Raw genomic sequence first — 26,812 nt, 5'->3', positions numbered from 1 at the left:
GTGTACTAATTGTGGGGTGCATCATTCAAAGATATTACATACATTGCATAGTGTGCATAACCATAGATATACCATGTTGAGTAACAGGATTCAACACCTCGGAGCCAGTGCCCTCGCCAATAAGGGTCCTCAACTTCCCCTGACCAAATTACGGCCCACAATACCTTGAGTGAATTCACTCGCATTTTTGCAGTGACTTCCTCGCAAATGTCACCAAGTACTGTGACAGACACAGACCAACCTAGACAACAAATTGTAGCAGCTGCATGTAAAAGAAAGAGAATCGACAAAACAAAAATAAAACTCCCCTCCCCCCTCCCCCTCCCTCCTTCCCTCCCAACCCTAACCTTCCCCATCCCACCCATCTCTAGTCTAGCAGGTATGGTGACGAGGGAAAATGGCGTCCCTCCCCTGGCATAGTCACAAGGGTATCTTAAGATCTAAACCTGGCAATTAGGTGTATTTGAGCCTATACCTGACTAACTTACAGAAGCCTTAGGGCGTATAACATCCTCAACATCTATGTTCTATAAACATACATATAATCATGAATTGCGCTCGGATCGCGAGCAATAGGCAAAGAGACCAACCTTTGCCGCAGGCATCATGTGGCAACGGAAGAGCTGCCATGGATTATTGCCTTCTTAACTAGGGTAATTTAAGGCACAAAACTATCGCGCCAATGGCTGGCATAGAACAATCAACTCAAACCCAACTAGTTAGGTATAACAGACAGATAAAATAGAACATCTGAGATTCCTATCGCCATACATTCACAGGCAAACAGAAAGTAATGAATTACAATGTATAATGCAAAAGGCTTTCAAGGATACTATGGTGGATCATGTGCCGATGCAGTCGACGTGTCCATGGTAAGTTCATCCTGCCCATCGAGGAGATTCTTCAGTCTTGCTGGATCGGAGAATATCTGTGGAGAGCCTTTGATGATCACCCTGTATTTTGCGGGCCCCACAAATCCATACTGGTATCCCATGGAGCGTAGCCTCGGTCTGAGTGCAAGGAAGGCTTTCCTAATATCCACTGTGTCTTTGCTATAGTCCTGTGAGATGTATACCTTACTCGTCTTCCATAGAATATGATTATTTTTCCGCACAAAATCCAGAATTTGTTCAACGTGCTGAAACCTTAAAGGCTTACAGATGATTGGTCTTGGACCCCTTTGATTAGGATTAATTCTGCCTGGAACCCTATGGGCCCTATCGAACTCCAGTGGCTGGCGGAAGTTGAGGTTGGTAGCTTTTGCGAACCAGTCTTCCAGGAAGGCGATGCAGGATCCATATGACTCCTCTGAGCCCTCTGGTATTCCAAAAAGGCGTAGATTTCCCCTACGATTACGGTCTTCTAACTCCGACAGCCTCCTCGACATATGATCTGAAGACATTGTGAGATGTTTGAGGGACCTACAAACTTCCTTTTCAGAGTCCTCTAGTTGACTTATTCTTGACTCAGACTCAGATAGCCTAGAGTTGGTATCCCGAATATCTTGTCTTATGGCCGTGATTTCCTCCTTTGTGGACTTGGTCACTTCATGTACTTCCGCTAGTTTGTTTAAAATCATGTCCATCGTTTCATTAATGTCTTTCTTCCCTTTAATGGGCGACACCGGCGCTGGTGGTTCTGCCTTGAGTCTCTTGAGATTCTTCTCTGCCTTTTCACCCATGATGCACACGGTGAAGCACCGGAATCCTTGTTATCCAGTATGGGCTTCGTTAATTGATCCTTGTCTACCTTTCGGAGTTGTGGGAGTACACTGTTGGATGTCAGTATTCGCAGACGATCTACGTTGCGTTGTATGTTGCCCTGATCTGAAGTCAGTGCTGGTTCTGTGTCAGTGACTGGATTTCACTTAGGTATGTAGTATCCACTGACTACGTTTAGCCTGAGTAAGTTTATTTCAATCGCCCATAGTCGTACCCCAATTTCATACCATCTTCACCAGCTGTACCATAGACACTTTTTATATCTTGAAGCACCTCAACCAGCCCAAAATAATTCGGTTGCCTCTAATATGGCCTGTTAAACATTGCACTAGCGCACGGTATTGCCTTCTCTGGTTCCGTACTAGCCGGCGTCCCCCAAAATACACGGTGTTGTAAGAGCCCCTTTTGTTGCTTTCCGATGCACCCAATGCTGTTCTATCAGCTCGCTATAACTTTGTTACTTGGCTCTGTAGATCCCCAATACACAAGGCAGTGCACTCCTCGCTGTCATCGTTAACAACCGCCTTCACTTGTTGATCCAGAGGGCGTCCATCTGACCACATTAGCTTAATTACACACACACGTGCCTGACAATGCCTGACCGTGCAGCCGCCATTTTGTCCCCACGCTCTATCTGGGGAAATTAGAAGATCTTCCGTGTTATAACTCGCAGTGATGATTGAATGCTGCCCCCAGCCTGGAATCCAATATATTATTAACAGACTTTATATCAGTGGCTGAGCGGGAGCAGTGTTTACAGACCGATTCTACATGCCCGATCTACATGTACACGGCCACCGCCGCCATTACGAGCGCCCTCGCCTCTGTGGTTGCGCTGGTTTTTAGGGTAATACTGTGTGTCTCTGCTTTAGTATCGACAGGCTTCAATATAATAACTGAGCAGAAGCAATTGCAAAAAACTGCATTTTTGATCTGGTTCTGGGTGTCTAATTACATGTATCTGGCCACCGCCGCCGTTACGTGTGCCTTGACTTTGTGATCGCGCTGGTTTCAGGGTGATTCTATGTGCCTCTGTCGCATTGTGCAAGGAAGAACCATGAGCGCTCTGATTCTGAGCTCCGACCTCGGGAAATAAGTCCAGCGCCTTTCCTCCTCAGCTCGCTGCCGCCATTACGTAGGAGTTTGCCGCCGTAAGCTCGCGGGTTACAGGGACTCGCTCTGCTCGCTCCCATCCGCTTTCAGCGCTGGCATTGTGCAAAGGGTGAAGCCGCCTGAGTATATATATTCCACTTACTGTCAGCGTTTGTTCGGCGTCTCTCTTGCCAGCCGCTCAGCCCAGTTGCTCCGGAGACGCCGCCATTACCATATCCGACGCTCCCGCTCCGGTGTGGCTGGTAACTGGCCGCTGATATCTCGATCGCTGGGCTATGGATTTCGCTCGGAGGCACAGCGAATTGGAGCCCTTGCCTTCCGATTTGATATTCCACCGTTTAATCTCGGAAAGCACCCCTATTTACGCTCCGATCACATCAGGGAATAAGCGCCAAGGGAGGAGGTGAAGTCCTAAGCCGCCATCTTCCGCGGCGTCCAAACCACGCCCTCCAGGGTCCGACATTTATAAAGCGCAAACAGCTACCTCAAACAGAGGTGTCCCGGCGCTATAACATTAGGAGGCACACGAAGATAACAAGAAAGCAGGCCACAAGAGAACTATTAGATGCCGCCTCCTTACTCTTCATCACTTTAAAAGCTATTTTCCCTCCTGGTAGTGCTCAATCTGTGGTAGTGTGTCTCCCATTTTTTATTTCTTTTTTTTACCGTAGAGTTGCCTGGGCTGAGGTCAGTATTTATTCTGCAGAGGTAGAGGCAACCTAACGTCTGCCACTATCCTGATGATTCTGGCTCCTTCCTCATGTCTCCTGAGTCGCCTCAGGGACTTTCCTGGTCTATTAGGCTCATTGCTACAATCCACAACTTCATGGATTTACACTGCCTCATGAATCTGCTGCTCTGCTTTCAGGCCAAATCCACAGCTACGAGGCCACACTGGCTTTCTCAAGTGGGCAGTCAATGAGCTGCGCTGTCTGCAGAGGCTGGTTGTTGGGTTTTCAGCCTGTCCTGGTCCACCTACCCGATGCATATTCTTTGCTCAGACAGTCTGATACTGTTACAGATAACTGGGGGATTTTGTTGTTGGGTTTAGTAGCTGTGCAGCAATGCAGCCATTTAAATTCGGCCCCCCCTCTCACTCCCAAAGGATTTTTGCTGTTTTGATGTAATTTTGCTCATTAAATTTCTCTACTTTTTAAATTGGTTGTGAGATTTTTACTGCTGCGTTTTTACAAGAGTTTTCTGAAGGCTAGGAAGGATGCCTTGAATAAGAGGGAATGGTAGACCCTATAATGTGCAGTAATCTCAAACTATCGTACAATATTCTGCGATACGGTTAAAACGGTTAGACCAAGGGGAGCCCTGGTTAACTCCCTCTTATAGTGTAATGTCCCTGGCCCAGAATGGGTCGAATATTTCAGTGCCATTTCTTACACAGAACTGAAGGAGAGTCTGGGGGAAAGACTTCGTGGCAAATTAGATAACTCGCCCATATTGCTCAACACCATACCTGACGTAGAGGAAGCCATCAGGCAAAGTCCAGGTGGTAAAACCCCAGAATAGGACTGGGTCTCTATGGGACTTATCAAATGTAATATACATTTGTGGGGTCCTCTAATCACCAATGTAATTACTCTCTCATGGAGTAAAACAATCCTTCGCTCATGGGCACTTTCCACCATAGTCCCTATCTTTACGAAAGGAGATTGTATGATGGTGAAATGTTATCGCCCCATCTCCCTTATTGACAGTTCTGAAGTGATTGGAAGGGTGATTTTTAACCGTTAAAAATCTTGGGAAAACCTAAACAATATCCTGTTCCCTCACCAATTTGGTTTTCGTTCAGGCACGGGTACAGTGGCAAAGTGCCTGAAGTTGCATTTGATAGTTGGTAGGTACACTGTTGGCATGTGCTTGCCAATGAATCTGCCCTTTAGGGAGCTATCGACAGCATTTGATTGTGTAAACAGAACTAAACTATGGCTGATGCTACTAAATCTGGGGGTTGAAGGGGCACTGGTGAATTTTCTACACAACCTCCACGAGTACACAGCAGCAACGGGCTATTTTGGCCCGGCAGGTGAACTGTCTGACATCTTTCCAATCGCTAGAGGGGTGCGTCACGGCCCTTCTGTTGTTTATTATTTCTTTCAATAACCTGAGCTTCTTCTTGATTAATACAGTTGAGGATACCCCAAGGATAGTATTAGGGGTACCCCAAGGGATAACCTGTCAGTACCGGCGCTACTACATGCAGACGACGCATTACTCTTATCAAGGACCCCAAAGACCCTTTGAATATTAGTGGAATCTTTTGTGACCTTCTTGGGCAACCTGGATCTGCTTACTAATTTTGGGAAGTCACATGTTATGGTGTGTGGTGCAGGCAGGGAAAACATCTCTAAGGTACTGGTTGGTGTTCAATCTTTGGGTAGTGTGCTGATGATTTTAGTTATTTGGGGATTGCTTTTGATTCTGTAGGCTCATGGCAGTTGCAGATTAAAAGCTCTCATTTGAAGCTTAGCAGGACAGCAGGGGTATTGTTCCATTTACCTCAGACCACAGGTAGGGGGATCATTTCTCCCCACCTGAATATTTATAAGTCCCAGTGTGTTACTGCGGCTCCGTATGGTGCTGCGGTATGGGGTTATCACCATGTTAACGCCCTGCAAGTAAAAAACAATCCTGTATGCAGGCGGCTTCTTCATGCGCCCCCATTAGCTCTCCTTTCATCATCCACTCTAGGTTAAACCTGGAGTACATAACGGGTAAAGCCAGATTGGGCCCTCTTATGCTTTGGATTAGCATCTATGTTAACCTGGAAGCCAGTTTAAGAATGGATATAATATTAGATTGCCTTAAATTGGTGGGGTTATTTTTTTTAAACCCTGAAAGAAATGAGCCTGTTCGATATGTTCAACGCATCCACTACCTTAATTAAGATGGACAAGCAGAAAGCCAAGTCCAGCTCCTTGAGCACTGTCAAACCCAAAGACTGGGCATCGAACTCACTAAAAGTTCCACTGCAGACTACTAAACTACCTGGCTTCAGGTGGTCGAGCAGCATTATATTTAGACTTAGAACCTGCACACTTGGAAAGATCTTCACTTTTTTGTTCCAGAGCGGGCACGGTGTGGGGTCCCTTGAGTTTTTGAAGCCTTATAGTACCCAGGAAAGCTCTGTGGTATTTTACCCTTGTGATGGGTTGTTGGAACAAACATTAACTAATTTTATCTTTTTTGTAAATTTGATAGACCTTTCTTCCTATCCTTTTAAAGCCTATTTTAAAATATTTTGGTTTCCGAAAGTGTATGGTAGCATTACTCCATCTCGAGTGGTTAGATAGCATTGAAGTATGCTTCAGAGTCTGCTCCTTCTTCAAAGCAGCAGTGAGGGGCAGGAAATCGATGGAGAGCTAAGTTTAAGAAAGCTATGCTTCCGCCCCTAGCTTATGTTTAACAGTACACACGGAAGACCGATTTGACAAGCCTATATTTTGTCTGGCACATGCTCTCTAAGTAGCATGGGATGCTTATGGTACCAAAGGCAATGCAATGATTGCCGGGCTGTAATGGGATAGCTCCTTTTTGCTGTTTTGCAGGTACCGTATAGTTCTGTATTCGGAAGACTGCTTTTTTTATGCTGCTATGTTGGATGTACTTTGTTGTGACTAAGGTTGAACTTATATATTTTATGCCGATGTCTGTGCCAACTAAAGTATGCGATTGATTGATATCCGCCTGTAACTTACACTTCAGAAGGACCATGCTCCATGTTTGCATTCAATTAGGAAAGCTATTTATTGTTTTATAAATTATGTATTTTATAAACTGTACTTTTATGATTTTATTTGAAATCGAATAAAGTTACCAAGATTGGCTGAGTTGGAGGACTGCCTTTACTAACCACACCTGTCCAACACAGTTTCATTCTCTGGTTTATGACTTCCACAGACTAGTCAGAATGTGAACCTGTGGTATTTGCCTGATGTGTTACTATGTACTAGCAAGCTGCTTTCTAGTGGAACATTCATTCACTGTAAATCTAGAATGTAGAGTACTTGGTAGTGGTTGCCAGGTGCTCAGTAGCAGTTGCCGTTGAGTGTCCTGTGGATCGGACCTTGCTGTACCTGAAACCTAAATAAAGAAGTGGTCCTTAATCAACCTGTATCCTGTACTCCTTCACACAACCCAAACCACACTTTAACATTTTCAATTTAACCAACAATCGCAATTTCTACCTCTCAATTTTCTGACCCTGGGCAAAAGGTTATGATTTCTGTTTTTCCCCCTATCCATTTACTTCATGGTCCAACCTATGCCACATTATATCTCAGGCACCAACCCCACGTACTGTACACAACATCTAACATGACACTTCCGTCCACCTACCACCATTACCCTAAAAGAACTTCAACTATGGCTTTAACACCCACACACAGCCATATCACTTATATCCCTTGCAATCCCTATCCATCACATTTTCCAACTTAGAGAGGGTGGCCTTCAGAAAGTGACTGCGCTTTAGATGGCCAACAGTTGAGCCCTGAATAATGACCTCTTTTCCTGAACATCCCACAACCCTACCTGGGTGCACGGCGTAGCAGGTGATATCCGTTCCCTGGAGCCTGGTAGCCAGCTCCCTGGCATACAGGATGTTGGCCAGCTTGCTGTCACTGTATGCCTGTAGGTTTTGTTTCCAGCCTTTTGCGGGGACTCTCACTGCCCCAAAGTCAATTTTGCCATTGCGGTAGACGTCGGAGGCAAGGACCACGATGCGACTGGGGCTGCTGCGTTTTAAATGCCCCATCAACAAGTGGGTGAGCAGGAAGTGGCCCAGGTGGTTTACGCCGAACATCATGTTGAAGCCATCCTCTGTGACACCATCTGAAATGATGCCTGGAACGAGAAAAGTGTGTTGTTAATGCAAGTGTGGTGTCCAGCTGTTTCCCTGCATGTACCACCTTTGTGAGTTGGCCAGTAGCAGGAGTGTGTTTTCCATTGCAGCACTGATACCTGAGCAGGAACCATCTGCACATGAGCAGTGCCTTTACTGCTGGATGTACAGCAGGAGGACTATTTCTACTCGTCACCCTCATTTCACAGCTGTAAAACCCCTAAATACACGCCTGTCACAGATTCGCTGGCGTGGCTCGGGGGCACGAGTTTGCCACTCACCTGCGTTGTTAATGAGGATGTCCAGTCGTGGCTCCGATTTGAGAAATGTTTCTGCAAAGGAACGGACCGAGGCCAGACTTCCCAAATCCAGCTTCATGAAGATAACCTGCTGGTTTCCAGATTCCTGTGGAGAGAGAAGGATCCACTGAAGCGCTCCTTCCAGTGGTACACATACTTTTCCAAGCATCTTGAGGTGGTCACCTGCTGATTTAAATCTGCATGGCTGCATGTGACCCTCACCCTCCCTCCGCCCGTAGCTGTGGGCTCCCTTCGCAGAGACGACACTATGCAGCAATGAATTTGTAGCAAAACTCGATGTGTTTTGGGAAAATGTCTGGAAACATTGAAAATAAACAAATTTAGATGTTGGTATTCTATGTCAAAGAGCAGAGAAGTGCTTTGCAAAATAAAATTTCGTCCTGTCTTTCAGACTCTTTTCTTAGAGGCAATCGCACATTAAACAGCCCAGTGGGTGAGAGTGCAGAGATAGCCTTTCAGATGCAAATGTGAGCATCTCACTGCTAATGGGCTAACATTAACACTGCAAATTGTGTCATTTACCAGACATGGTGCGCAGCAGTAGTCAGAGCATCTAGAAGAGACACACAGAAAGGAAAAATTATGTCCTCTCAACACTATTTCCGATCACGTCCGTGTCCTAGAGTTTGGTGCTATGTAGGTGGCACGCTTCCACCACTGTGAAGAGCAGCACATACTGCAGTTACTCCCCACCACGGGCTTCTGAACAGAGCTTTGGGCCCAGCACTTATTCTTTTACAAATTAAGCACTGGATGGTGTACAGGGCTAATAATGGTTTTTCAATGTTCAGGGATAGGTGGCGTACCAAGGAAGTAAGGGCTTTTTTTCTTAGGGAGTCCAGGTTGGGCAGTGTGTAGGGCTAGTATGTTTTTTGGTTTTGGTTTAGGGTTGAGCGATGAGTAGTGTATAGGAGTAATACGTTTTTAAGGGTTCATCTCTGAAAGGAGTAGGTGAAGAAAGGAGTTTTTAGGGTTTATGGATGGGTGATATATAGGGGCAGGATGAATGCTGTATGCTGTATGGGGAGTAATGAGGGCTATTAGGGTTCAGGGATGAGTGATGGATAGGGGTCGTCAGGGTTTAAGGTTTATGGATGAGCACTGTTTATGGGTAACTTGAAGTGGGATTATATTTTTTGGGGGATGCATGGTTGTAAAGTTATAGGTGAGGCGTTTGCAAATGTTTTTTATGGGTTTCAGTTGGTTAGATTTCTGGTGATTATACTGTAGGTGTGAAATGAGGGGGGTTTCAGGGTGTACTGTGATTTCTGTTTCACTTTAAACTTATTTCAAAATGAAACACATAGCAGTCAACATTTCGTATCATCATGTTTTAGGTTTATATACATTCAGCAACAATTTTTCAACATCTTTAGATATTTTCACACTAATATTGACGGCCCTTGTTTCACAAAAAGTAAATAAACTTTTTTTATAATATAAATATAAAAAATGTTCTTTTACTTTTAATTCACAAATGTTTTGTTAAGATAAACATTTTATAACGTCTACAAGAAACACAGTAGAATTACGAGTTAAAAAAAAACCCATCACATTTTAAAAAATTAAATTTTTAAAGATTTTTAAAAAAAGATTCCTATATGTTTCCATTCAGTACTATGATGGGAAATGTCCTTGTTTTATTTTTAGAGGTGCCTTTTTTCATGTTTTATCATTTATACTTTTATTTCAGTAGTTGGTGGGGCCTGGTGGCTGAGGACTGAGTTTTGCGGTCACTGTGAATGGTAGGACAGTTCTAAATTTACATTACAATTGTATAGTGATGTATATTAAATATAGGGAAAGGATATTTGTAGTAATTCTTGATGTTTATTGTAAATATATTATTGGGTTGAGGTTATTTTTCCAGAGTTTTTCTCTTAACAGGTTGCTGGATGCAATGCCTGCTGACACTAACAAAGTTGTGAAAGTGCTGTTTTTCCTTTTAACAAACGTCTCCATTTTTCTCAGGTTTTCCAGGAGAATATTTAGATTTTTGATGGGTTTTTTTATGTGGGATTTTAATGGCATTCAAGTTGGAATTCCTTGTGCTACAGGATGGATGATGGTGCTTTCTTGATAGTATTCGTGGAGCACCAAATTTAAATTAATTCCTACTCACTTTCTTTTCTACTTTAATGAGCGTTTTAAAGGATAAATCTTAATCCATATTATTGTGTTTTCAAGGGATGTTTTCAAAGAAAGATATTGGATGTGTTCTAGAATCTTTTTCCAGGTTTCCATGGATCATTTCTTTAGCACTTTGTGCATTATTTCGAGTTTTTAATGGTTTCTCAAAATAGAATGTTTTTGCCTGTGAATAATTGCTGATTTGATTTCGAAACTTCAAATTGTAAATTAATTATTTTTTCTGGTGGATTATGATAAAGACCTGAGCTGGACCCAAGTGTATTTCGTTACTGACAGTTGTTTTTAGTTAGGGTTTACTTTAATTTTTTAAGCCAATTTATTCTTTAGGTACAAGTAAATAGAGAATAATCACAGTACTAAAGCGCGTAAGAAATTTTGTGGAGGCAGTCTACCCTGCCATCCATGCCCAATTGCTGAAGTCTACAAAAAAGAAAATTGGTTTGTGTTTTTTTTAAAGAGACTGGATTTCAGGCTCCCTGCAAAACATTCTGCTTCTTTCGTTTCTTGGAACCGTTTTTTTTTAAAACTTTGGATGTGGTCTTCCAATTGAGGATGGAAATTAATTGTGCCAACCTTCCATGGTGTTGTTCGTTTTGGTACTACCATCTAAGCACGTTATGTAACAGTTCCACAATGCAATGTTAAAGTACACTTACCTACTGTCACTCAACACGCTTAGCCAACCAATCCTGATATCTTCAACATAATTTGGCACAAGTACCAATTCCTCTTCATTGTTTTCATTGTTAGAAAAACAGAGCTGCATTGAATTATTACAGTGAAATTATCATTAACTACTTCAGTAGGTACAAAGGCCAATATTGTGAGCTTTCTAGCTTCATATGGTAGTTTGCTGTCTGTCATGTAATCTACACATAGTGATGTGCTCTGTATGTTGTGATAAACAGTCTTGGGAACAGTTAAGAAAACGTTCCTGTATTTTAGCTTTAGGGTGAGTTTTCAGGATGACTTTGAGCATTGCCAATTTGTAATTGATTATTATTTGCCAGTTACTTTTCTGTTTGCTTTTTTAAAAAATTCTCTAAAAAAGTCAGTCTAGGTTGTACATTGTTTCTAAGGCATTGTACTAGACACTAGGGGTAGCTTATTATTATTTATTTATTAGACTGTGTATGGTGTATATTTGGCTGATTATGAACAAGATTTGAATTTTCCATCCATCATCCAAATATAACCACGTTCTGTTGAACAGAGAAAATTAGTAGACGTGTGTGAGAGTCATGGTTATCAAAAAGAAGAAACAGTAATTATTAAACTTTTATGAAGGTGCTTAGGAATGGTATTAACCTTGATTTTTTTTAGCTTGGGATGAAGATCTCTATTTATTTGCCTTTGCCGGTTTATAGTGCATTTAAATGCAGTTTGGTATAGGTGATATTCCACCTGCAACATGCTGGGAAATCTTTGAGTCAATGTTTTAAAGAATAGAGTCAAGATGGATCACTGGACGTGCTCACAATAGCTTTTATTTCTTGAACCTTTTCTCTGCCGCTATTTCAAATGCAGAGGCAGAGTGGTTATGCATCGAGGTCCTCTCTAAAGAGTTTCCCAGCGTAACCGCTCTGCCTCTACAGTGGCCAGAGAAAGATTCAACACATTTCCAGTGAGCCTACGCTTCTGTAATAGATTTACAGCCAGATTCATGAAGGAAAAATCGGCTCGCAAAGGGCCAGATTCTGTGAATCTGGCCCTTTGCGAGCGCTTTTTTTGCATTTGGGATTCATCATCCCACATGCAAAAATCGCTAAATTTGAAATCGCTAAATTGCGAAGAATTGCATTTAAGGAATCTCTATTTGAGATTTCTTAAATGCAATTCATGAACCATTTTAGAATTGCGAATTCGCAATTTTTGGCTGCTATTTACCGCGAAGTCGGACTTCATGGTAAATAGCGAAAATTTAGAAAAATGCACTTTAGTGCATTTTTCTAAGTTGGATGTTACACACACACACATGTCCTTTGGCCATGTGTGTGCGCAACACCAGTGTAAATCACCATTTATGGGGTGCTACAGGGTGTCCTTTGGACACCCTGGCACCCTTGAAATCGCTTCCTTATTCGCGATTCGCTAATTGCTAATCGCAAATAAGGATTGACTCCCCATTCATTCCTATGGGCCTTTGGCCTTTGGCCCATAGGAATGAATGGGGGGTCATTCCTTATTTGCGATTAGCAATTAGCGAATCGCAAATAAGGAAGATGTAGAAATCGCTATAAATTTTGCGATTTCTACATGCATCCCGTTTTGCGAGTCTTTAATAGAGATTCCTTAATAATCACTATTAAGGACTTGCAAAAGAGGAGCATGATGAATCTGGGGGATAATCTCTGTGTAAAATGTGTTTTTAAGGTTTTGTCTTCCCTTAACCTGTAGGATATATTTTTAAGAGATGATCAAATCATTATCAAGTACGTGGTTTCTAGACAAGAACAACATACCTGTAAGTGAAAAATTCAATCAATCAATTAAAAAAATATATTTTGTGAAAAATATACCAACCCTAACCTAATCTGTTATTCTTTCGAGTGATAACTGCCAAATGTTTTAATTATTTCACTTTTTTGTGTGTGGGGTGGGGGGGATTTAAAAAAGGTAAGGCACTTTGAATCGTTTGTCTCAAAAAAAGAGAAACACATATTTTAGAAATATTTAAGACAATAGTGTAGGAGGATGGATATCTGACTATGGTTACCCCCAACTTTTTGCCTGGTGTTTAGCTGGTTTTCGACTTAGTTGGCCTGGGATCCTGCTAATCAGGGCCCCAGGCTATCTGCTCTCACTGTAAAATGGACTCCATGTACTTTAGGTGCATCTCCAATTGGATGTTGGGTCACCTTGTGAGCCCCTGTATAGAGTCCCATAGGTACCCAGGGCATAGGTGCATCCAAGGCCTACCAGGGGCTGCAGCATGAATTATGCCACCCCTGGCTGGCCATCCAAATTGACACAACTGGCTGATCACTCAGCTGGGGCAAGGTCGTGTAATCACCCCTTGCTTAGGTATAGTATTCCTATATCTAACATTATATATAGACACATATGCACCTATAAGTCACTCCTATGGCAGGCCTTAACAATCCTGAAGGCAGAGTGCTTGGTTTTATGTGAGATGGTGCTCTAGCATGAGCTGAGCCTGTCTGCAGCTTTCGGAACCATGTCCTTATAGCTGTTCTATGATATAGCCATACCATATACTCTTAAGTGCATTATAATCCTTGCGGTTAAATGCTAACTCTGGTTTGGCTTTATCAAAACATGTCGTGTAAGGTTTCATACGCTTTGGAATACTACCCCCTCGCCAGTTCTGGCGACGGGGGTAGCATTCCACCCTTCTAGAGGGAGAAAACATGTTGTTCCTGTTAATCCAGGTTAAAGTTAACCAGAGCCTCAGCATCACAAAATGGATGGTGCTGCCACAGACACAAGTCTGACCACCTGCTGCTGGGAGTCCTTCCAGCGAGGGAGGCTTGGACAATAGGTTTCCTGTCTTGGGAGGTGCTAGCACCACCCCAGACAGGCCATAGTGTATTGGAGCAGGGAGGGCTGAATGAAATGAGACACTGCCTGGGGCACACAAGGTGCTCCATGCATAGTCCTGTTCAAACCAGTTGCTGGGGCACTCCAGCCCCAGCTCTGGCGCGAAACTGGACAAAGGGAAAGGGGTGTAACCACCCCCTTCCCTGGTCCCACCCATAGGAGGGACCTAGCAGGTAATCCAGCCCCTTTGATTCGTATAAAGGTAGGAGCTGAGTCAAGAGACTTTAGATTTATTTTGAACTGAAACTTGAAACGAAACTCTGGACCTTCGACATTCTACTGCAACTAGAAGACTGAAGAATCTCCCTTGTGGTCAAGGAGTGACCACCCTGTGCAAACAGGTACCAACAGCTACTTGCCGGTTTGCTTTGTCGACGCTCCCGCCGGAGCCCGAGCACAGAGCCAGACAGGAACTGGACTTCCAGACTTCTCTGACCCCGATCCACAGCAGAGCTGAGACCCCTGGAGGTGATGAGAGACGTGAGACCGGACATCTTGGAAAACGCAGCTTCTGAGGCACCCTCGAAGTTGTGCATTGGAGATTGAGAAGCCCCAGCCCCGAGCACCTTTTGCACCGACGCACAGCAGTCCACACTCACCGAGTGCCGCGTGGGGCCTGCTTGTGTTTTTGTGCTCGACGTGCATTTCCGGTCACTTGCCCGTTGGCTAGTGGCCTCTGTGAAGGCGAACCTTTGAACTTGCACCGCTTGCCTGGTTGCTCCAGGCTTGCTCCTGCTTCCCTGAAAAGGAGAAGCCCCCCCAAACCTTGCTGGTCTGAACAGAAGCCCATCTTCGATTCCAGCATGGGTTGCATTTGCCAAGGCCTGTTGACTCCGATCCGGAAGCTGACACCGCCGACAGCGAGATCCTTCGTGGGACAGTCCGTATCCAGCTCCTGGTCATCGCCGATGCCTCCTAGTCCACGTAGCTGCAGAGACAAGCTTCGCATCTTCACCTGATCGCACCCGACATCGCCTGGTTCCTTCCTGGTCACTGGCTAGTGACCCAGACTCTGTCCCCTATGCTTTCAGGTACTCTTCATCCTCGATCCACCCTTGGGTCCAACCGGACATCTTCCTCCTGGTCGCCTGCAGCATCTTTTTACAGGTCTCCATAGGATTCAGCGACGAAACCCGACACAACTTGACACCTATGCACCTGGCTCCTGTGGGTGAGGTAACGCGAGTACTCTGGTGCTCCTGTGGGTATTGACTATCCAAGTGTCCTAGTTTTCAGTAGCTTTCTCCTAGTCCATCCGGAAGTGTCCTAAATCAACTAGTTTCTAACTTTTACGTTCCCATTGTATCCCTATGGCAACTCGCGTGTGTGTTTAGACACTGCACACGCATCCCGTGGGCCTCCTGCTTCCTAACTATCGTTAGCTCAGTGTAGTCCCATTGATTCCCTAGGCCCTCGGCCTACTCCTTGTTCGTGACGTGGTTCTTATACCACTATTTTAGTATATGGTTTGCAACACCCCTAGGGCTCGACTGTATTTTGTGCAACTTATTGTATGATAATTGAGTAACTTGTTATGTGCTTTGGCCTCTGACCTCATAAAGAGTTCAGAGGGGTTGTGTTAGTAATAAACACATATATATTTTATATATAACCTGTGTGGTGTCCTTTCATTTGATATTCAAGGGGTTACATATGGTAAAACAGCTGGCTTCACATGCTCTCTGAAGTTTTAGCCTAAGACTGCTTTGTCCATGCTACCACTAGGATAGCTGGTCTATAAGGTTGACTTTACAACCATCACCATAAGGGCTGTTTGGACTGATACAGGGTGCCCACTAGAATAGTGGACATCACATATCAGGCCAACTTCTCACATTTAGTATGCTATATTTAGTTGATCAATATCCATATAGTTTTACTTCTGAAACTGTGCTTACCCCAAAGCCGGATGTGGATGGCACTGTTGATAATCAGACGCAGTGACAGGTTGCTGCTTCTCTCTTTAGGAGTGTTGATAAGGCAGTGTAGAATTGCTGACCGTGGCTTATACATATTGTTGTATGTAAAACAGTTTTTTAAAACAAAATACCTGTAGGTTGTTTTAATACTTTTTTTGTAAAATACGGACTAAACTGAATGGGTTTGTTTAACAATTTATGAATTGCATTTTTCTTGATGTAAATGATGGCCCCTCCATACCAGGTTATCGGTTAGGAAAAAACGTAGTCTTTACTCTTACTTCATTTAATGCATCCAACATCATTTCAATACAGAAAAAGTTATTTTTTTTAAACAATTTTGTTGTTGTTGTTGTTGTTATAGCATATTTAGTTATTTGTGCGACGTAAAGAAAACGGGATTTAAAGGTTCCCAATTTAGGGATAAAATACATTGGGTAACACTACTTCACGAAGTAACATTGTGAAATAAAGACTAACTTGGTAAAAATACTGTGATTTAATGACGTAAAACCATCGGTCTTGCATAAAGCTTTGGTCAGGTGTAATACCTTGCGATGGTGAATGAAGCAAGTGTTGCGTTGTGATCTGATTTGGATACGTGTGTTGTAGAAGGGTGGTTTAGGAAATGTAGGTTTTGGAGTATTTTTATGTGAGTTTAGAATAGAGTGATAATGTTAGAAGTAGTCAACAGTAATGAGGTGAGTGCTGTAATGTTTGGATGTAATGTGGTTGGTGTGAATTAGTCTTTTATATACCAAGATTTGTTGAATAATGTGTTATCATATGCTGTAGCGAGGTGCGGTGCATAGGATGTGGTGGAGAATGTAAAGGCCTTAGCGCAACTGTTTTCATGCATGTAGGATATGACAAGGCATGTTGTGGGGAAGGTGGAGAGAGGGGTGAAATCTGTGAACTCGCCTAGTTAATCAGTAGACCTATCCTTTTTGCTATGTTCACTTTGTTCCATAGTCTATGGCTAAGTTTTGATTCTGTATTCACTGGGCAGTCAGCAAGGCTGTTGGGCCTGCTTCATTGAGGGCAGGGGCAGGAGTGTAGTAGAGATAACATTTAGTCTACATTTAAGCTTTCCTTTTTAACTTGCCATCTTTTTCTGATGGTGTTTTGCACATGTTTTCTCCTAATATAAGGGAATGCCACACATGCATTTATTCCTGGCAGACATTTTTGCCCTGTAGTCTGCACAATTATTTCCAGGGTCACAGATATTAAAACCTGATGCCCTCGTTTAAATTGTGTGCTCGTATGAGATGACTCTTTCTCTTTAGGCTAAAGACGTTGTTTTAAGCCTCTGGCAAAGTACGATGAGGCTTGTGTTTAATTATTTAAACAGCGTCCATGCTGAGTTCGGTGAGCGGCACTTCCTGTTAAACTTATCATAGAAGCTGTTGTGACTGAGATGCAGCTCTGCAGACCCTGACTTTCATCCTGAGAAGGAAGATAGCTGTGCAAGAGAAGTGTGCATCCCTGCACACTCAGACGGGGTGCATTCGTTAATACACTGAGGCCGGCTTCCTGACACATTATACTAAGGTATGGGGTTAGATCATTCCAACATGTCTGGCAGAAGGGAACTTCTGATATGCTCTTGCTAGGGAAGAGGTACTAGAGATAGATAGGAGTAACATTAGGAACAATTAACATGGTTGAATTATTTGTGTTTTTCACCATTATAATAATGCTTATATCAATGTTGTGTTTCATCTGCTTAATAATCGCAGCTTACGTTTGATAACAAGGATTAGCTCTTGCGAATAAACATTAGAAAATGTATTCCTGTGTCTTTGTTTGTGACACCTTGGGCATGCAAGATTCAGTGTCTATATTTTAAAGTTTTGCTGCTCTAATACGCAATCCTACTAAATTTATAGGAACAGTATATCAAGAGAAAAGGAAAAGAGAAAGGGTAAAAGGAAAAGGAGAAACAACAGAGAAAGGATGGGAAGGCGGAAGGGGTTGAGAGTAATAGAAGGAAGGAAACGAGGCCATACGTGTGAGCAGGAGTCAGAAGAGGTAGAAATCAAACAATGATAAACTGGAAATAGATCCTGGTGAGCGGAATATAGAAGGATAAGAAAGGAGAGAAAGAGTGGCAGATTAAAAGTAAAGAGGAAAGGTAAATTTATTAAGTGACAGACACAAAGGCAGGGGAGAGAAAACTGGGGAAGAAAATGATATAGGGGTGTGAGACAGGGAGGGAAGAAAGGACAGGGCCGTAAGAGTAAAAAAATGAAGAGGGTAATGAGGAAAGATGTGCTTTGGATATGCTGTGCCTCATTCTAGCATGATGCATGAAGGTTTCCTTGCCCCATCACTGAGATACCGTGGTTACACTGTATGTGTTAAGGTCTTACATGCTGATTCCAGGGGGCAAGTACAGGGGATCCAGTAGCCACAACCACGCCCACTTTGGATTGTTGCTATGAAAACTGGTGAAAGGATATGAATTTTCAGTCGAGGAGGCAAACTTAGGCAACTATATCAATTCGAACTCTCCGTGTGCATGATGGTGCAAGAGATTGTGTCTAATGTGTACTGTTTATGTAGGGCAAAGTGTGAATTTACCTTTAGGTTTGATGTTGATGGGGCAATGCCTAGAAAACTAAATTGCTTTTAGCTGTGTTGGTTCCAGGATGGCACCTAGAGGTATTTCTAGTGCCTAGTATTTAAGTAGAATAAGGGGTGACTATAAATTGATATAAATGTGCTAGTTGGGTGGAAAATGTCTAACCAACAATTTGTGAAGGCTGTTACATACCGACTAGAGCACTGGTACTCAGATGGTCAAACTGAAGTCAACATAACATTGTCACGGATGCAGAACTGGGCGGTCCTAGGAATGATGATTACAAAGCGTAATATAGCCCAGCATTAGGGAACAGGGCCGACGCCCACTTACCGAAAATGGGGATGTGATATGGACAGTGCAATGGTGGCGAAATAAGCAGTTTATATGTACAGAGGCTGCACTAGGAAATGGTCAAATATATGGGGTAAATGGAACGAATTCCGAGGCAATATATGTGAACCCCCCGGGGACGATTCAATATCTGATGTCAGTGACTGAATAGACATAATGTACAGCTATGCAAGATTTGACTCTATTGTTCCGTGATATAATGCGACTGGTAAGCCCTCTTTTATATGATAAGGATAACAAATGTGCCTTTTTCGACTTGCAATGCATGCAAGATATGCCTCTGAAATTTACTGTCGTTCTTGGTTGTAATGATTATTGTACATATTGCAATGATAAAAGATCAATAAAAAGTTTGATTTAAAAAAACATAACATTGTCAGTATACTGGCAGAAGATTTAATAATCTGAACAAAGCTGCAATTTTAACTGGCTCTGCCTTCATGCCAGTGACTCCAAATCAAATTAAAATACGTACTAGCTCTATTGACCAAGAAATCTGTATTTGTCTGCTGTTCCGAAGAGGCCTTTGTTGCGTTGTCTTTACTCCAGGCTTTTTGGGTTGGATCGAGTGCTCAACAATCATTACAAACTTCTCTGCAGCCCTTTCGGTTCTGGTGAAATAGGCATCGGAAGTTAGTGATGGGCCTTATTCCTAAACCACAGGTCACAGGTCCTATTCACCAAAACTGTGATTCCACTGGATGCCGTAGGACTTATGAATAAATACCCTCTCACATGGAATAATTCAAACTCAGCTGATCCATAATTTATAAAATACAGACCCTTCAAGCTGGCCCACTCAGGACATTGTAGTTAGCGGCTTCATTATCTACCACGCAGTCAACTTGAGGACTTGGGATTATTTTGGCCCCTAAATAGTCTACCATATCCCCGACCACCGAGCCCATTTCAAAGTCTCTCTAGACTCTGACTCACTGCTCTTTTAGTGTCGCAATAGTGCTGATATCAAGTCATGGGGCTTATTTTCCACAGTAAGTATGCACATTGAGACAAACAACCCACTGGAACAAAGCATCTATAATTCCGCAAACAATGTGTCACAATGTATTCATTTTGGCACAAAAACTTCAAGGGTTACAAAATCCCGGTGAAAGAAAATTAGAAAGGTATAGAAAAACATGGGGCAAAATCATTAAGAGGGGGCAGGTATAGACAGTACAATAAGGGGTCAGGGTTATGTTACAAACAAAAATAAAATAAAACGGGATCAGAAGTAGTGACAGTGGTGTTTCTCATGAAGAAAGCAACAAAAAATGGAGTGGGCGCAATTAAAGGATGACAATTCTAGTAAAGCACAATAAAAGATCATTTTACATTGGATTAAATCAATTATATTAATCTAAAAAAAAATACTACAATAATTGAAAAGATAAAGATCAAAAATGATTTACCCTGGTATTAGCCTTTTAAGATTTAATACAAAACATAAAATTTTCCTGAAATGAACACATGCAATGCATGTGAACAAAAACTGATCAAATATTTTACGCCAAACAGAACTTTGCATCCCTCTCTGTTACTCTTTACCTAAAATGGCACTTAAAGGTCCTATTACAATACTAAGTTGACGAAAGCGCCTTTCAAATATCAGGCTTCAATAGTTCAAGTAATTTAACCACCAGCCAAAGAATTTTGAGATTCTTATGTCACAGTGCCACCGCTATCCATGTTGCTCTAATCTAAGCAGGGAAAGAACTGTTGCGATTCAGCTTCAAGGAAAGCACTGCACTGTGTCATGAGGTGTTCCTGACAGAAGAATTCCCAGAGGGATGGGGCATTGGTGATGGTAGAAATAAAGCCCTGCCTGATGGTGTGTTCCAGAATCAGAACATATGCTGATAAAAGCAGTAGTCTACATGCATGGTTGCCATACTTAATAGAGAAAGGGGTTGCACAGGGAGGTCAACAATGGTATAATGTGTTGACCAATAGCCATCTTGCTTTGAGATATCTTCCATGGTGCGCACACCTTGCGCAATCTTAACTTCCTGTGATTGTTTCCCTTCCAGGTTAGGTTAGGCTAAAATAGCATATAAGAACATATGGAAAGAAAATCATGCTTTGCCCCGCAACATTCAGAGTTGGTGGGTTTTCACATTCGTTGTAAAGTCTGACCCTGGCCTCCATGCATTGAGCACCTTCCTTGGTTTTGAAATTACCTTAGTTAGTGGGTTTGATGTATGTAGCTTTGCTAATTCTCTCTCTCTCTCTCTCTCTCTTTCTGCACCTTCATATGTGTATTTTGGGCAGAGCCCTGGCTCTACTTGAAGACTTCCCACCTCCTCCTCCTTAAGCCACAACACCCTTCTGGCATTTAAAGGGTGAGTTATTCTACATCTTCTGTATGCTGGATTTCTAACTGGTATATTCACTATTAGTTATGTATTCGTTGTTTCAATGTTCCCAGCGTTTGAAGTCAACTGTGAGATTTTTTCTTGCTGACCCTACAGATTCCCCCAATTCTCTTGGTTTGTTTCCCCAAAAGCCCTGTGCATCCTTAGCACAGAAACCAACCCTTTGCCTGGCACTCTGTTCTGAGGTTGACTGCAGGTTGTATAGCAGTTCTGGCTTGGATACATTTTTCACTGTCCTCTTAACAAAAGCGAAGTCTGAGGACATAAATCAAGGGCAGTGAAACACAAGTGAATTTTACAGATTACTTGGACAAACCTAAAAACTTTCCAGTGGTACCAAGGGCTAGTAACCATGGCAGACCGTGGTCAGAAGCCAAACCCAGAGCAGCCAGAATCTGCCAAGCCTAAATTCTGTGAAGAAAACAAAAGATCACCATGGAAATTCAGAGGAGCCAAACTTTAACTCGTCCCTGAGGAAAGAACCAGATACACCAGAGGAGCTAGCCAAAACCTAATGTACCTGGCATCCCTTGAGATGTTATACCAGGGACCAGTGCAATCTAACAATGGCAGAAATGTTACCCAAACTCTGAATCACTGTAATTCAGGTATCACCGCTGGGTTTAAGATAAAAGTCAACTAAAGATGAGGCTTAGCGATTTTGAAGGAGGACTTAAACATGCCCTTTCAAATGAGGACAGATATTCCAAATCCTAAATAAATTACAAGGTTTTCCTCAAAGCCATGAACAGGCCCCTAATAAATCCATTGAGTACAAAAAGTGTCACGAGATAGGATGCCAATAAAATTTGATAAACAATAGACAAGGCTGAAATATCTGAGGGCAGTATCCAATGACTTGCTTCAAATTGACTCCTTCCATTGCTTGTCTGTGCCCTGGGTTTAGCTCTGGCAACATTAGTCTCTGTGTAATGCCAATAAAGTACTTTTTCTTTTTTTTTTTTAGAGATTAGAAGAGGGATGTCAGGTGGACCTCCAACCAAAGCTCACACACAATATCCTGCATCTGCGATGCCATCTTGTGCAAAGTACTTACGTGGATAGCACACTTCAGGTGCCAAGGCTCCACTTTTTTAAAGCACAAATAAAGTAAATCGCCAGATTGGGTTTAAAACTGGCAGATTTTGTGAGATTAGGGCTTGAGCCCCAGACAGATGTTTCATGCAGCACACTGGGGACGATAGTTAGAAGGCCTCACCTTGCGGATGTCATAGACTGCACTCTCACTTCGCTCCTTGCTGCGGCAGGCCAGAATGATACGTGCTCCTCTGCGGGCGAGATCAATCGCAGTCGTTTTACCAATTCCTGTGTTTCCTCCTGAGAAATTAGAGAGAGGATTCAAATATGAAATATGACATCACTTAAAGAATAAAAGGACACTTATGTCAAGTTTCACTCCCACCAGCCCCTAACTTCCCCACAACAAGAGACCAACTGGCAGGAAGATAGATGAACGAGCCAAAAACAAGATTCCCAAGATTGGTAGGGTCTCTAGTGGAAACTAACCACCCATTTATTGACTCTCCCGTGGAGAAGGTGAATGGAGTTGATGAGGAGGGATAAAGTCATGGATTGGAAACGAAGGGTAGCGATAAAGGAAAAGTATGGAAACTGAAGAACGGGAAGCATCAAGGAGACACAAAATGGAAATATTGTGAATTAGGCAGGTGATTGTTAGAGGTGTGCAAAGTTCTTTTCCACCACTGAACTTTTAGGAGCTTTCTAATTTTAGCCCATCATTAGTTTGTACAATTGCATGGTTTACGTTTGCAAAAGTTGTTTTTTTCAGTATTGCAAGCTCATTTTTCCCATGTAAATGATTTTCACTCAATCAGATCCTTCCACTCAGGTAAATGTATGTAGATTTTTTCTCTGCAAGTTTATCTTTTGCAAAGCTTTTCTGTGCTTATGGAATTTGATTGCTATTTTGCAGATCTCTAAGGGCCCAGTTCACGGAGAATACAAGTATGAACGGAGAACTACATCTGCCTCACAATACTTTAACACTTTTTTCAGCTAACAGTACGCCAGGAAAGCCACGTCAGGCACAGGTTTTCACGCGTATCATTATAGCCTTTCTTGTGTCCTCCTTTCACCCCTTTCTCTCCTGCTTCTTCCTATCCCCCTTTTTCTTGATTTCAGTAAGTCACGTCAGGTGGGGTCAGCCAGGCATATATTTCGAGGTTTCCATTAAAGTGCTACTGTGCACACCTTCGTTTAACTTGTTTTTTAGCTTTTTCCTTGCTAGTCAACTGAGCGTGCAACCTGATCACGTGCTCCGCCTTGATTCAAGCATAAGTTAACAATCGAATGGATGGACCGTGGTGACATTCCTTTTTCGGGCGCACAGCATATGCTTTCCATTTATACTTCCTTTCAAATTTTAAGAAATAATCGAAATCCTCCTTGAAGTTTTGTCACAAATTCATTTATTTCCAATGTTCAATCACACTTGAGACAGTATATGTTGAATCGCTTCTCCTGCCTCAGATATGCTCATCCGAGCCTTTTTCTGGGCACGTCACAACAAAACACATTCTCAGAAGTGAATCAGTTGGTACCCAATGCATTTCAAGCCCTATGCGGCTCTTCTTCAGGGGTTTCACTACAAATAAAGAACATACAATAAGTTACAATTGTAATGTTGGTAACTTGAAAGGGTTTTCAGGCGACTGTTTGGGCTGTTTACTATCATGACTATAGAGGGAAAACGCTGCTTATGGGCTAACTGCAAGATACGGCAGGGATTTTAATTGGTTAATGTTAGTTATAAATTGCGCACTATGCAAGTATGAGAGATTACAATTGTAACTTATTGTATGTTCTTTATTTGTAGTGAAACCCCTGAAGAAGAGCCGCATAGGGCTTGAAATGCATTGGGTACCAACTGATTCACTTCTGAGAATGTTTTTTGTTGTGACGTGCCCAGAAAAAGGCTCGGATGAGCATATCTGAGGCAGGAGAAGCGATTCAACATATACTGTCTCAAGTGTGATTGAACATTGGAAATAAATTAATTTGTGACAAAACTTCAAGGAGGATTTCGATTATTTCTTAAAATTTGAAAGGAAGTATAAATGGAAAGCATATGCTGTGCGCCCGAAAAAGGAATGTCACCACGGTCCATCCATTCGATTGTTAATATATTTCGAAGTGCCTGTAAACACTGTTGTACAAACTACGTATGGCTAACCTTGTAACAGAAATGCTAATGTCTTTGCTTATAAAATTAATAAAATTCTTCTTTGAGCTGCCTATTTCACTGTATATAGCACACAACTCCGCACGTTCTTTCTCTGAAGGAGAAAATAATTTGTGAGTGCTCACAAACTTATCAAGATAATGCCCTTTTCAATCCACTTCCCACCCCTTGCAGATGGCTTACTATTGCAGATTTCTTAGCACTTGTGGTGGAGGCATTTGTAGTAGTAAAACCTTTTACACCTGTCGGGAATCAGTTTGTGAATACCTGGCAGGCGTAAATGGAGCTATGTTTGGCCCCAAAACGTGTTTACAGCCAGAAAGATCTGTGCATTGGGCCTTTGGTGAAGCATAGCTTATGGTGACCTATTATGTTAGTGTTTATTTAGGATTTCTGTGACAAAGTCTATCAAATCTCAAGTGCATTATACGGAAGTGACGAAGCAAACAACTCGGCAACCTACAGTTGTTGTTTTCTATAGAACTCCACGATGATTGTAGAAACAAAGGGAACTCTGCAATTTTGCTCATTCCTAGTGACTGTGCTGTATTAGAATGAGGAGTGAGTATTGAGTGAAGTGGGAGATGTAAACGGGCTCACCCCACTGTAATGCTCTGTAACAGAAATACAGCAATAATATTAATTTTAAAAGCTGTAGATGTAACAAACCCTAAACAGCGGGTGTGCAGGGCCATACATATAACAATAAAGTATACTACAACCTATATCCATCATGGTTATTCATTGGAATAGAGGAAGAAAAAATTAAATGCAACTCACGGAAAACCTATTCAGGTTTTATAAAGGACCCTTGCCCACTCTATTAAAGGCATGCTTCATCACGGGTCTCATCCTAGTACCTACAAATCAGGGTGGGCTCGACCATGTACCAGGGAGCAATTTGAGATATTGTTTTTTTTAGCTGGGGTCTGTTGCAATTTATTTTCTTTATTATTCTTTTTATTGGCAGTATGCAAATTAGGATCATTGTACATACATTGTTTCAAAAACATCGACAGGGGATCCTTGGAACAGTTCTTATAACACAGAGCGGCAATTTGCATGTTTCTTACATAAGCAAATCTTTTTCTACTAACCCAGGCCTCCTCAGGTACAACATTTCTGATAAACCCAGTGGGCGGGCTTCCCCTCACATTGACCAACCTGTAGCCACTTCTGTGCGATCGTAGGAGTGATCCCTGTGTAGTTGCCACCCTCCCATCATCTTACTCCTTTGTTTTGTTTTTTAAACCAAACAAAACATTTAAACCTATTGGTGCTATTGACAGCATCTGGCAGTAACGGCATCCTCCCCCTCATTAAACATTTGTGTCTTTGGGTGAGTGTCGAGAGAAGTTTTCATGTATTGCTACGTCCCTCAATCCCTGTCCCCGGCCGAGGTAATGTAATGTAATGTAATGTAACGTCACATTTGTATAGCGCTACTACCACTCCATGGAGCATCTTGGCGCTTGGGACCAACCCAGCTGGAATAGGTTGGTGGACTGGAGGCAGCTCAGTACATACTACACACTTTACATCAGTGCCCTACAGGCAGCATCAGTGAGGGAGAACACCCAGGTCTTCAGGGACTTCCTAAGGTGGCTCTCATTGGACATTAGCCGAAGCTGAGGTGGCAGTTTGTTCCAAGCCCTGGAACCCAGGACAAAAAGAGATTTCCCACCTTTAGTGACAAGTCTGAATCTAGGGGTTACCAATAGATTTTGATTAGCGGACCTCAGGCAACGAGCTGGCTGATAACGTTTGAAGCCATTGGACAAGTACCTGGGCCCTTGTAGCTGAAAAGCTCTGAAGGTGATAATAAGGATCTTAAATAAAATACGCTTGTGTATTGGTAACCAATGAAGAGTCTTAAGCGTGGCCGAGGCAGATGACTTTCTAGGCCAGCGAAGTACCAAACGGGCAGTAGCATGCTGGACCAACTGCAGCCTGTAGAGCACGGCTTTATTAGTTCCCGCATACAGGCTATTGCAGTAGTCCAGTCTCGATGTTATCAACGCTACTGCTACCGTTTTCCTTGCTGCCAAAGGAAGAAGATCAAATAACTTCCTAAGCGATCTAATAATATGGAAACACGTGCTAGCCACGCCTACCGCTTGCTGCTTAAATGACAATTGGTCATCAAACTTGATGCCCAGATTACGAGCAGAAGAAATAGTGTTGGGAGGAGCTTCAGCATCCTCGGGCCACCATTGTTTAGGAGAAAACAAGTTTTGAGGACCGAAGGGCAAGATTTCCGTCTTCCCGGAGTTACACTTGAGGTGATTGCTATTCATCCACTCAAATGTGGCCGTAAGGCAGTTTTTCAAATTTTCCTCTGCTCCGGGCAGCTCCCTATCCAACACCAGGATAAGCTGCGTGTCATCCGCGTATGATATTGTGCTAATCTGATAAGAGGCGATTAGCTCAATCAGGGGTACCATGTAAAGGTTGAAGAGTACGGGGCTCAAACTGGAACCCTGAGGGACCCCTGAGCTGATCACTTTTACTTCAGAATTGAATTCACCCAGTACCGTGACTTGACATCTTTGGTTGAGGAAATTTCTAAACCATGCCAACACCACTCCTCCTATCCCTGCGTTAAATAAACGGTCGACCAAAATTGTACGTGA

The 26,812-nt window shown here is 42.6% G+C and overlaps 1 protein-coding gene across 1 annotated transcript in view; it reads right to left on the bottom strand.

Moving 5' to 3' along the window:
• Positions 1-26,812, bottom strand: part of DHRS13 (dehydrogenase/reductase 13) — a 237,219-nt gene that overhangs the window by 102,671 nt on the left and 107,736 nt on the right. The window contains exons 2-4 of the mRNA XM_078680084.1: positions 22,176-22,294; positions 7,971-8,094; positions 7,380-7,691 (exon numbers count right to left, since the gene is read on the bottom strand). Of these exons, the coding sequence (XP_078536210.1) occupies positions 7,380-7,691; positions 7,971-8,094; positions 22,176-22,294 (555 nt within the window). The remainder of the gene's footprint in view (positions 1-7,379; positions 7,692-7,970; positions 8,095-22,175; positions 22,295-26,812) is intronic.

Source organism: Lissotriton helveticus, chromosome 3_1, assembly GCF_964261635.1.
Source record: "Lissotriton helveticus chromosome 3_1, aLisHel1.1, whole genome shotgun sequence".
In the NCBI taxonomy this organism is placed as follows: domain Eukaryota; kingdom Metazoa; phylum Chordata; class Amphibia; order Caudata; family Salamandridae; genus Lissotriton; species Lissotriton helveticus.
This window is presented reverse-complemented; position numbering and strand designations above follow the sequence as displayed.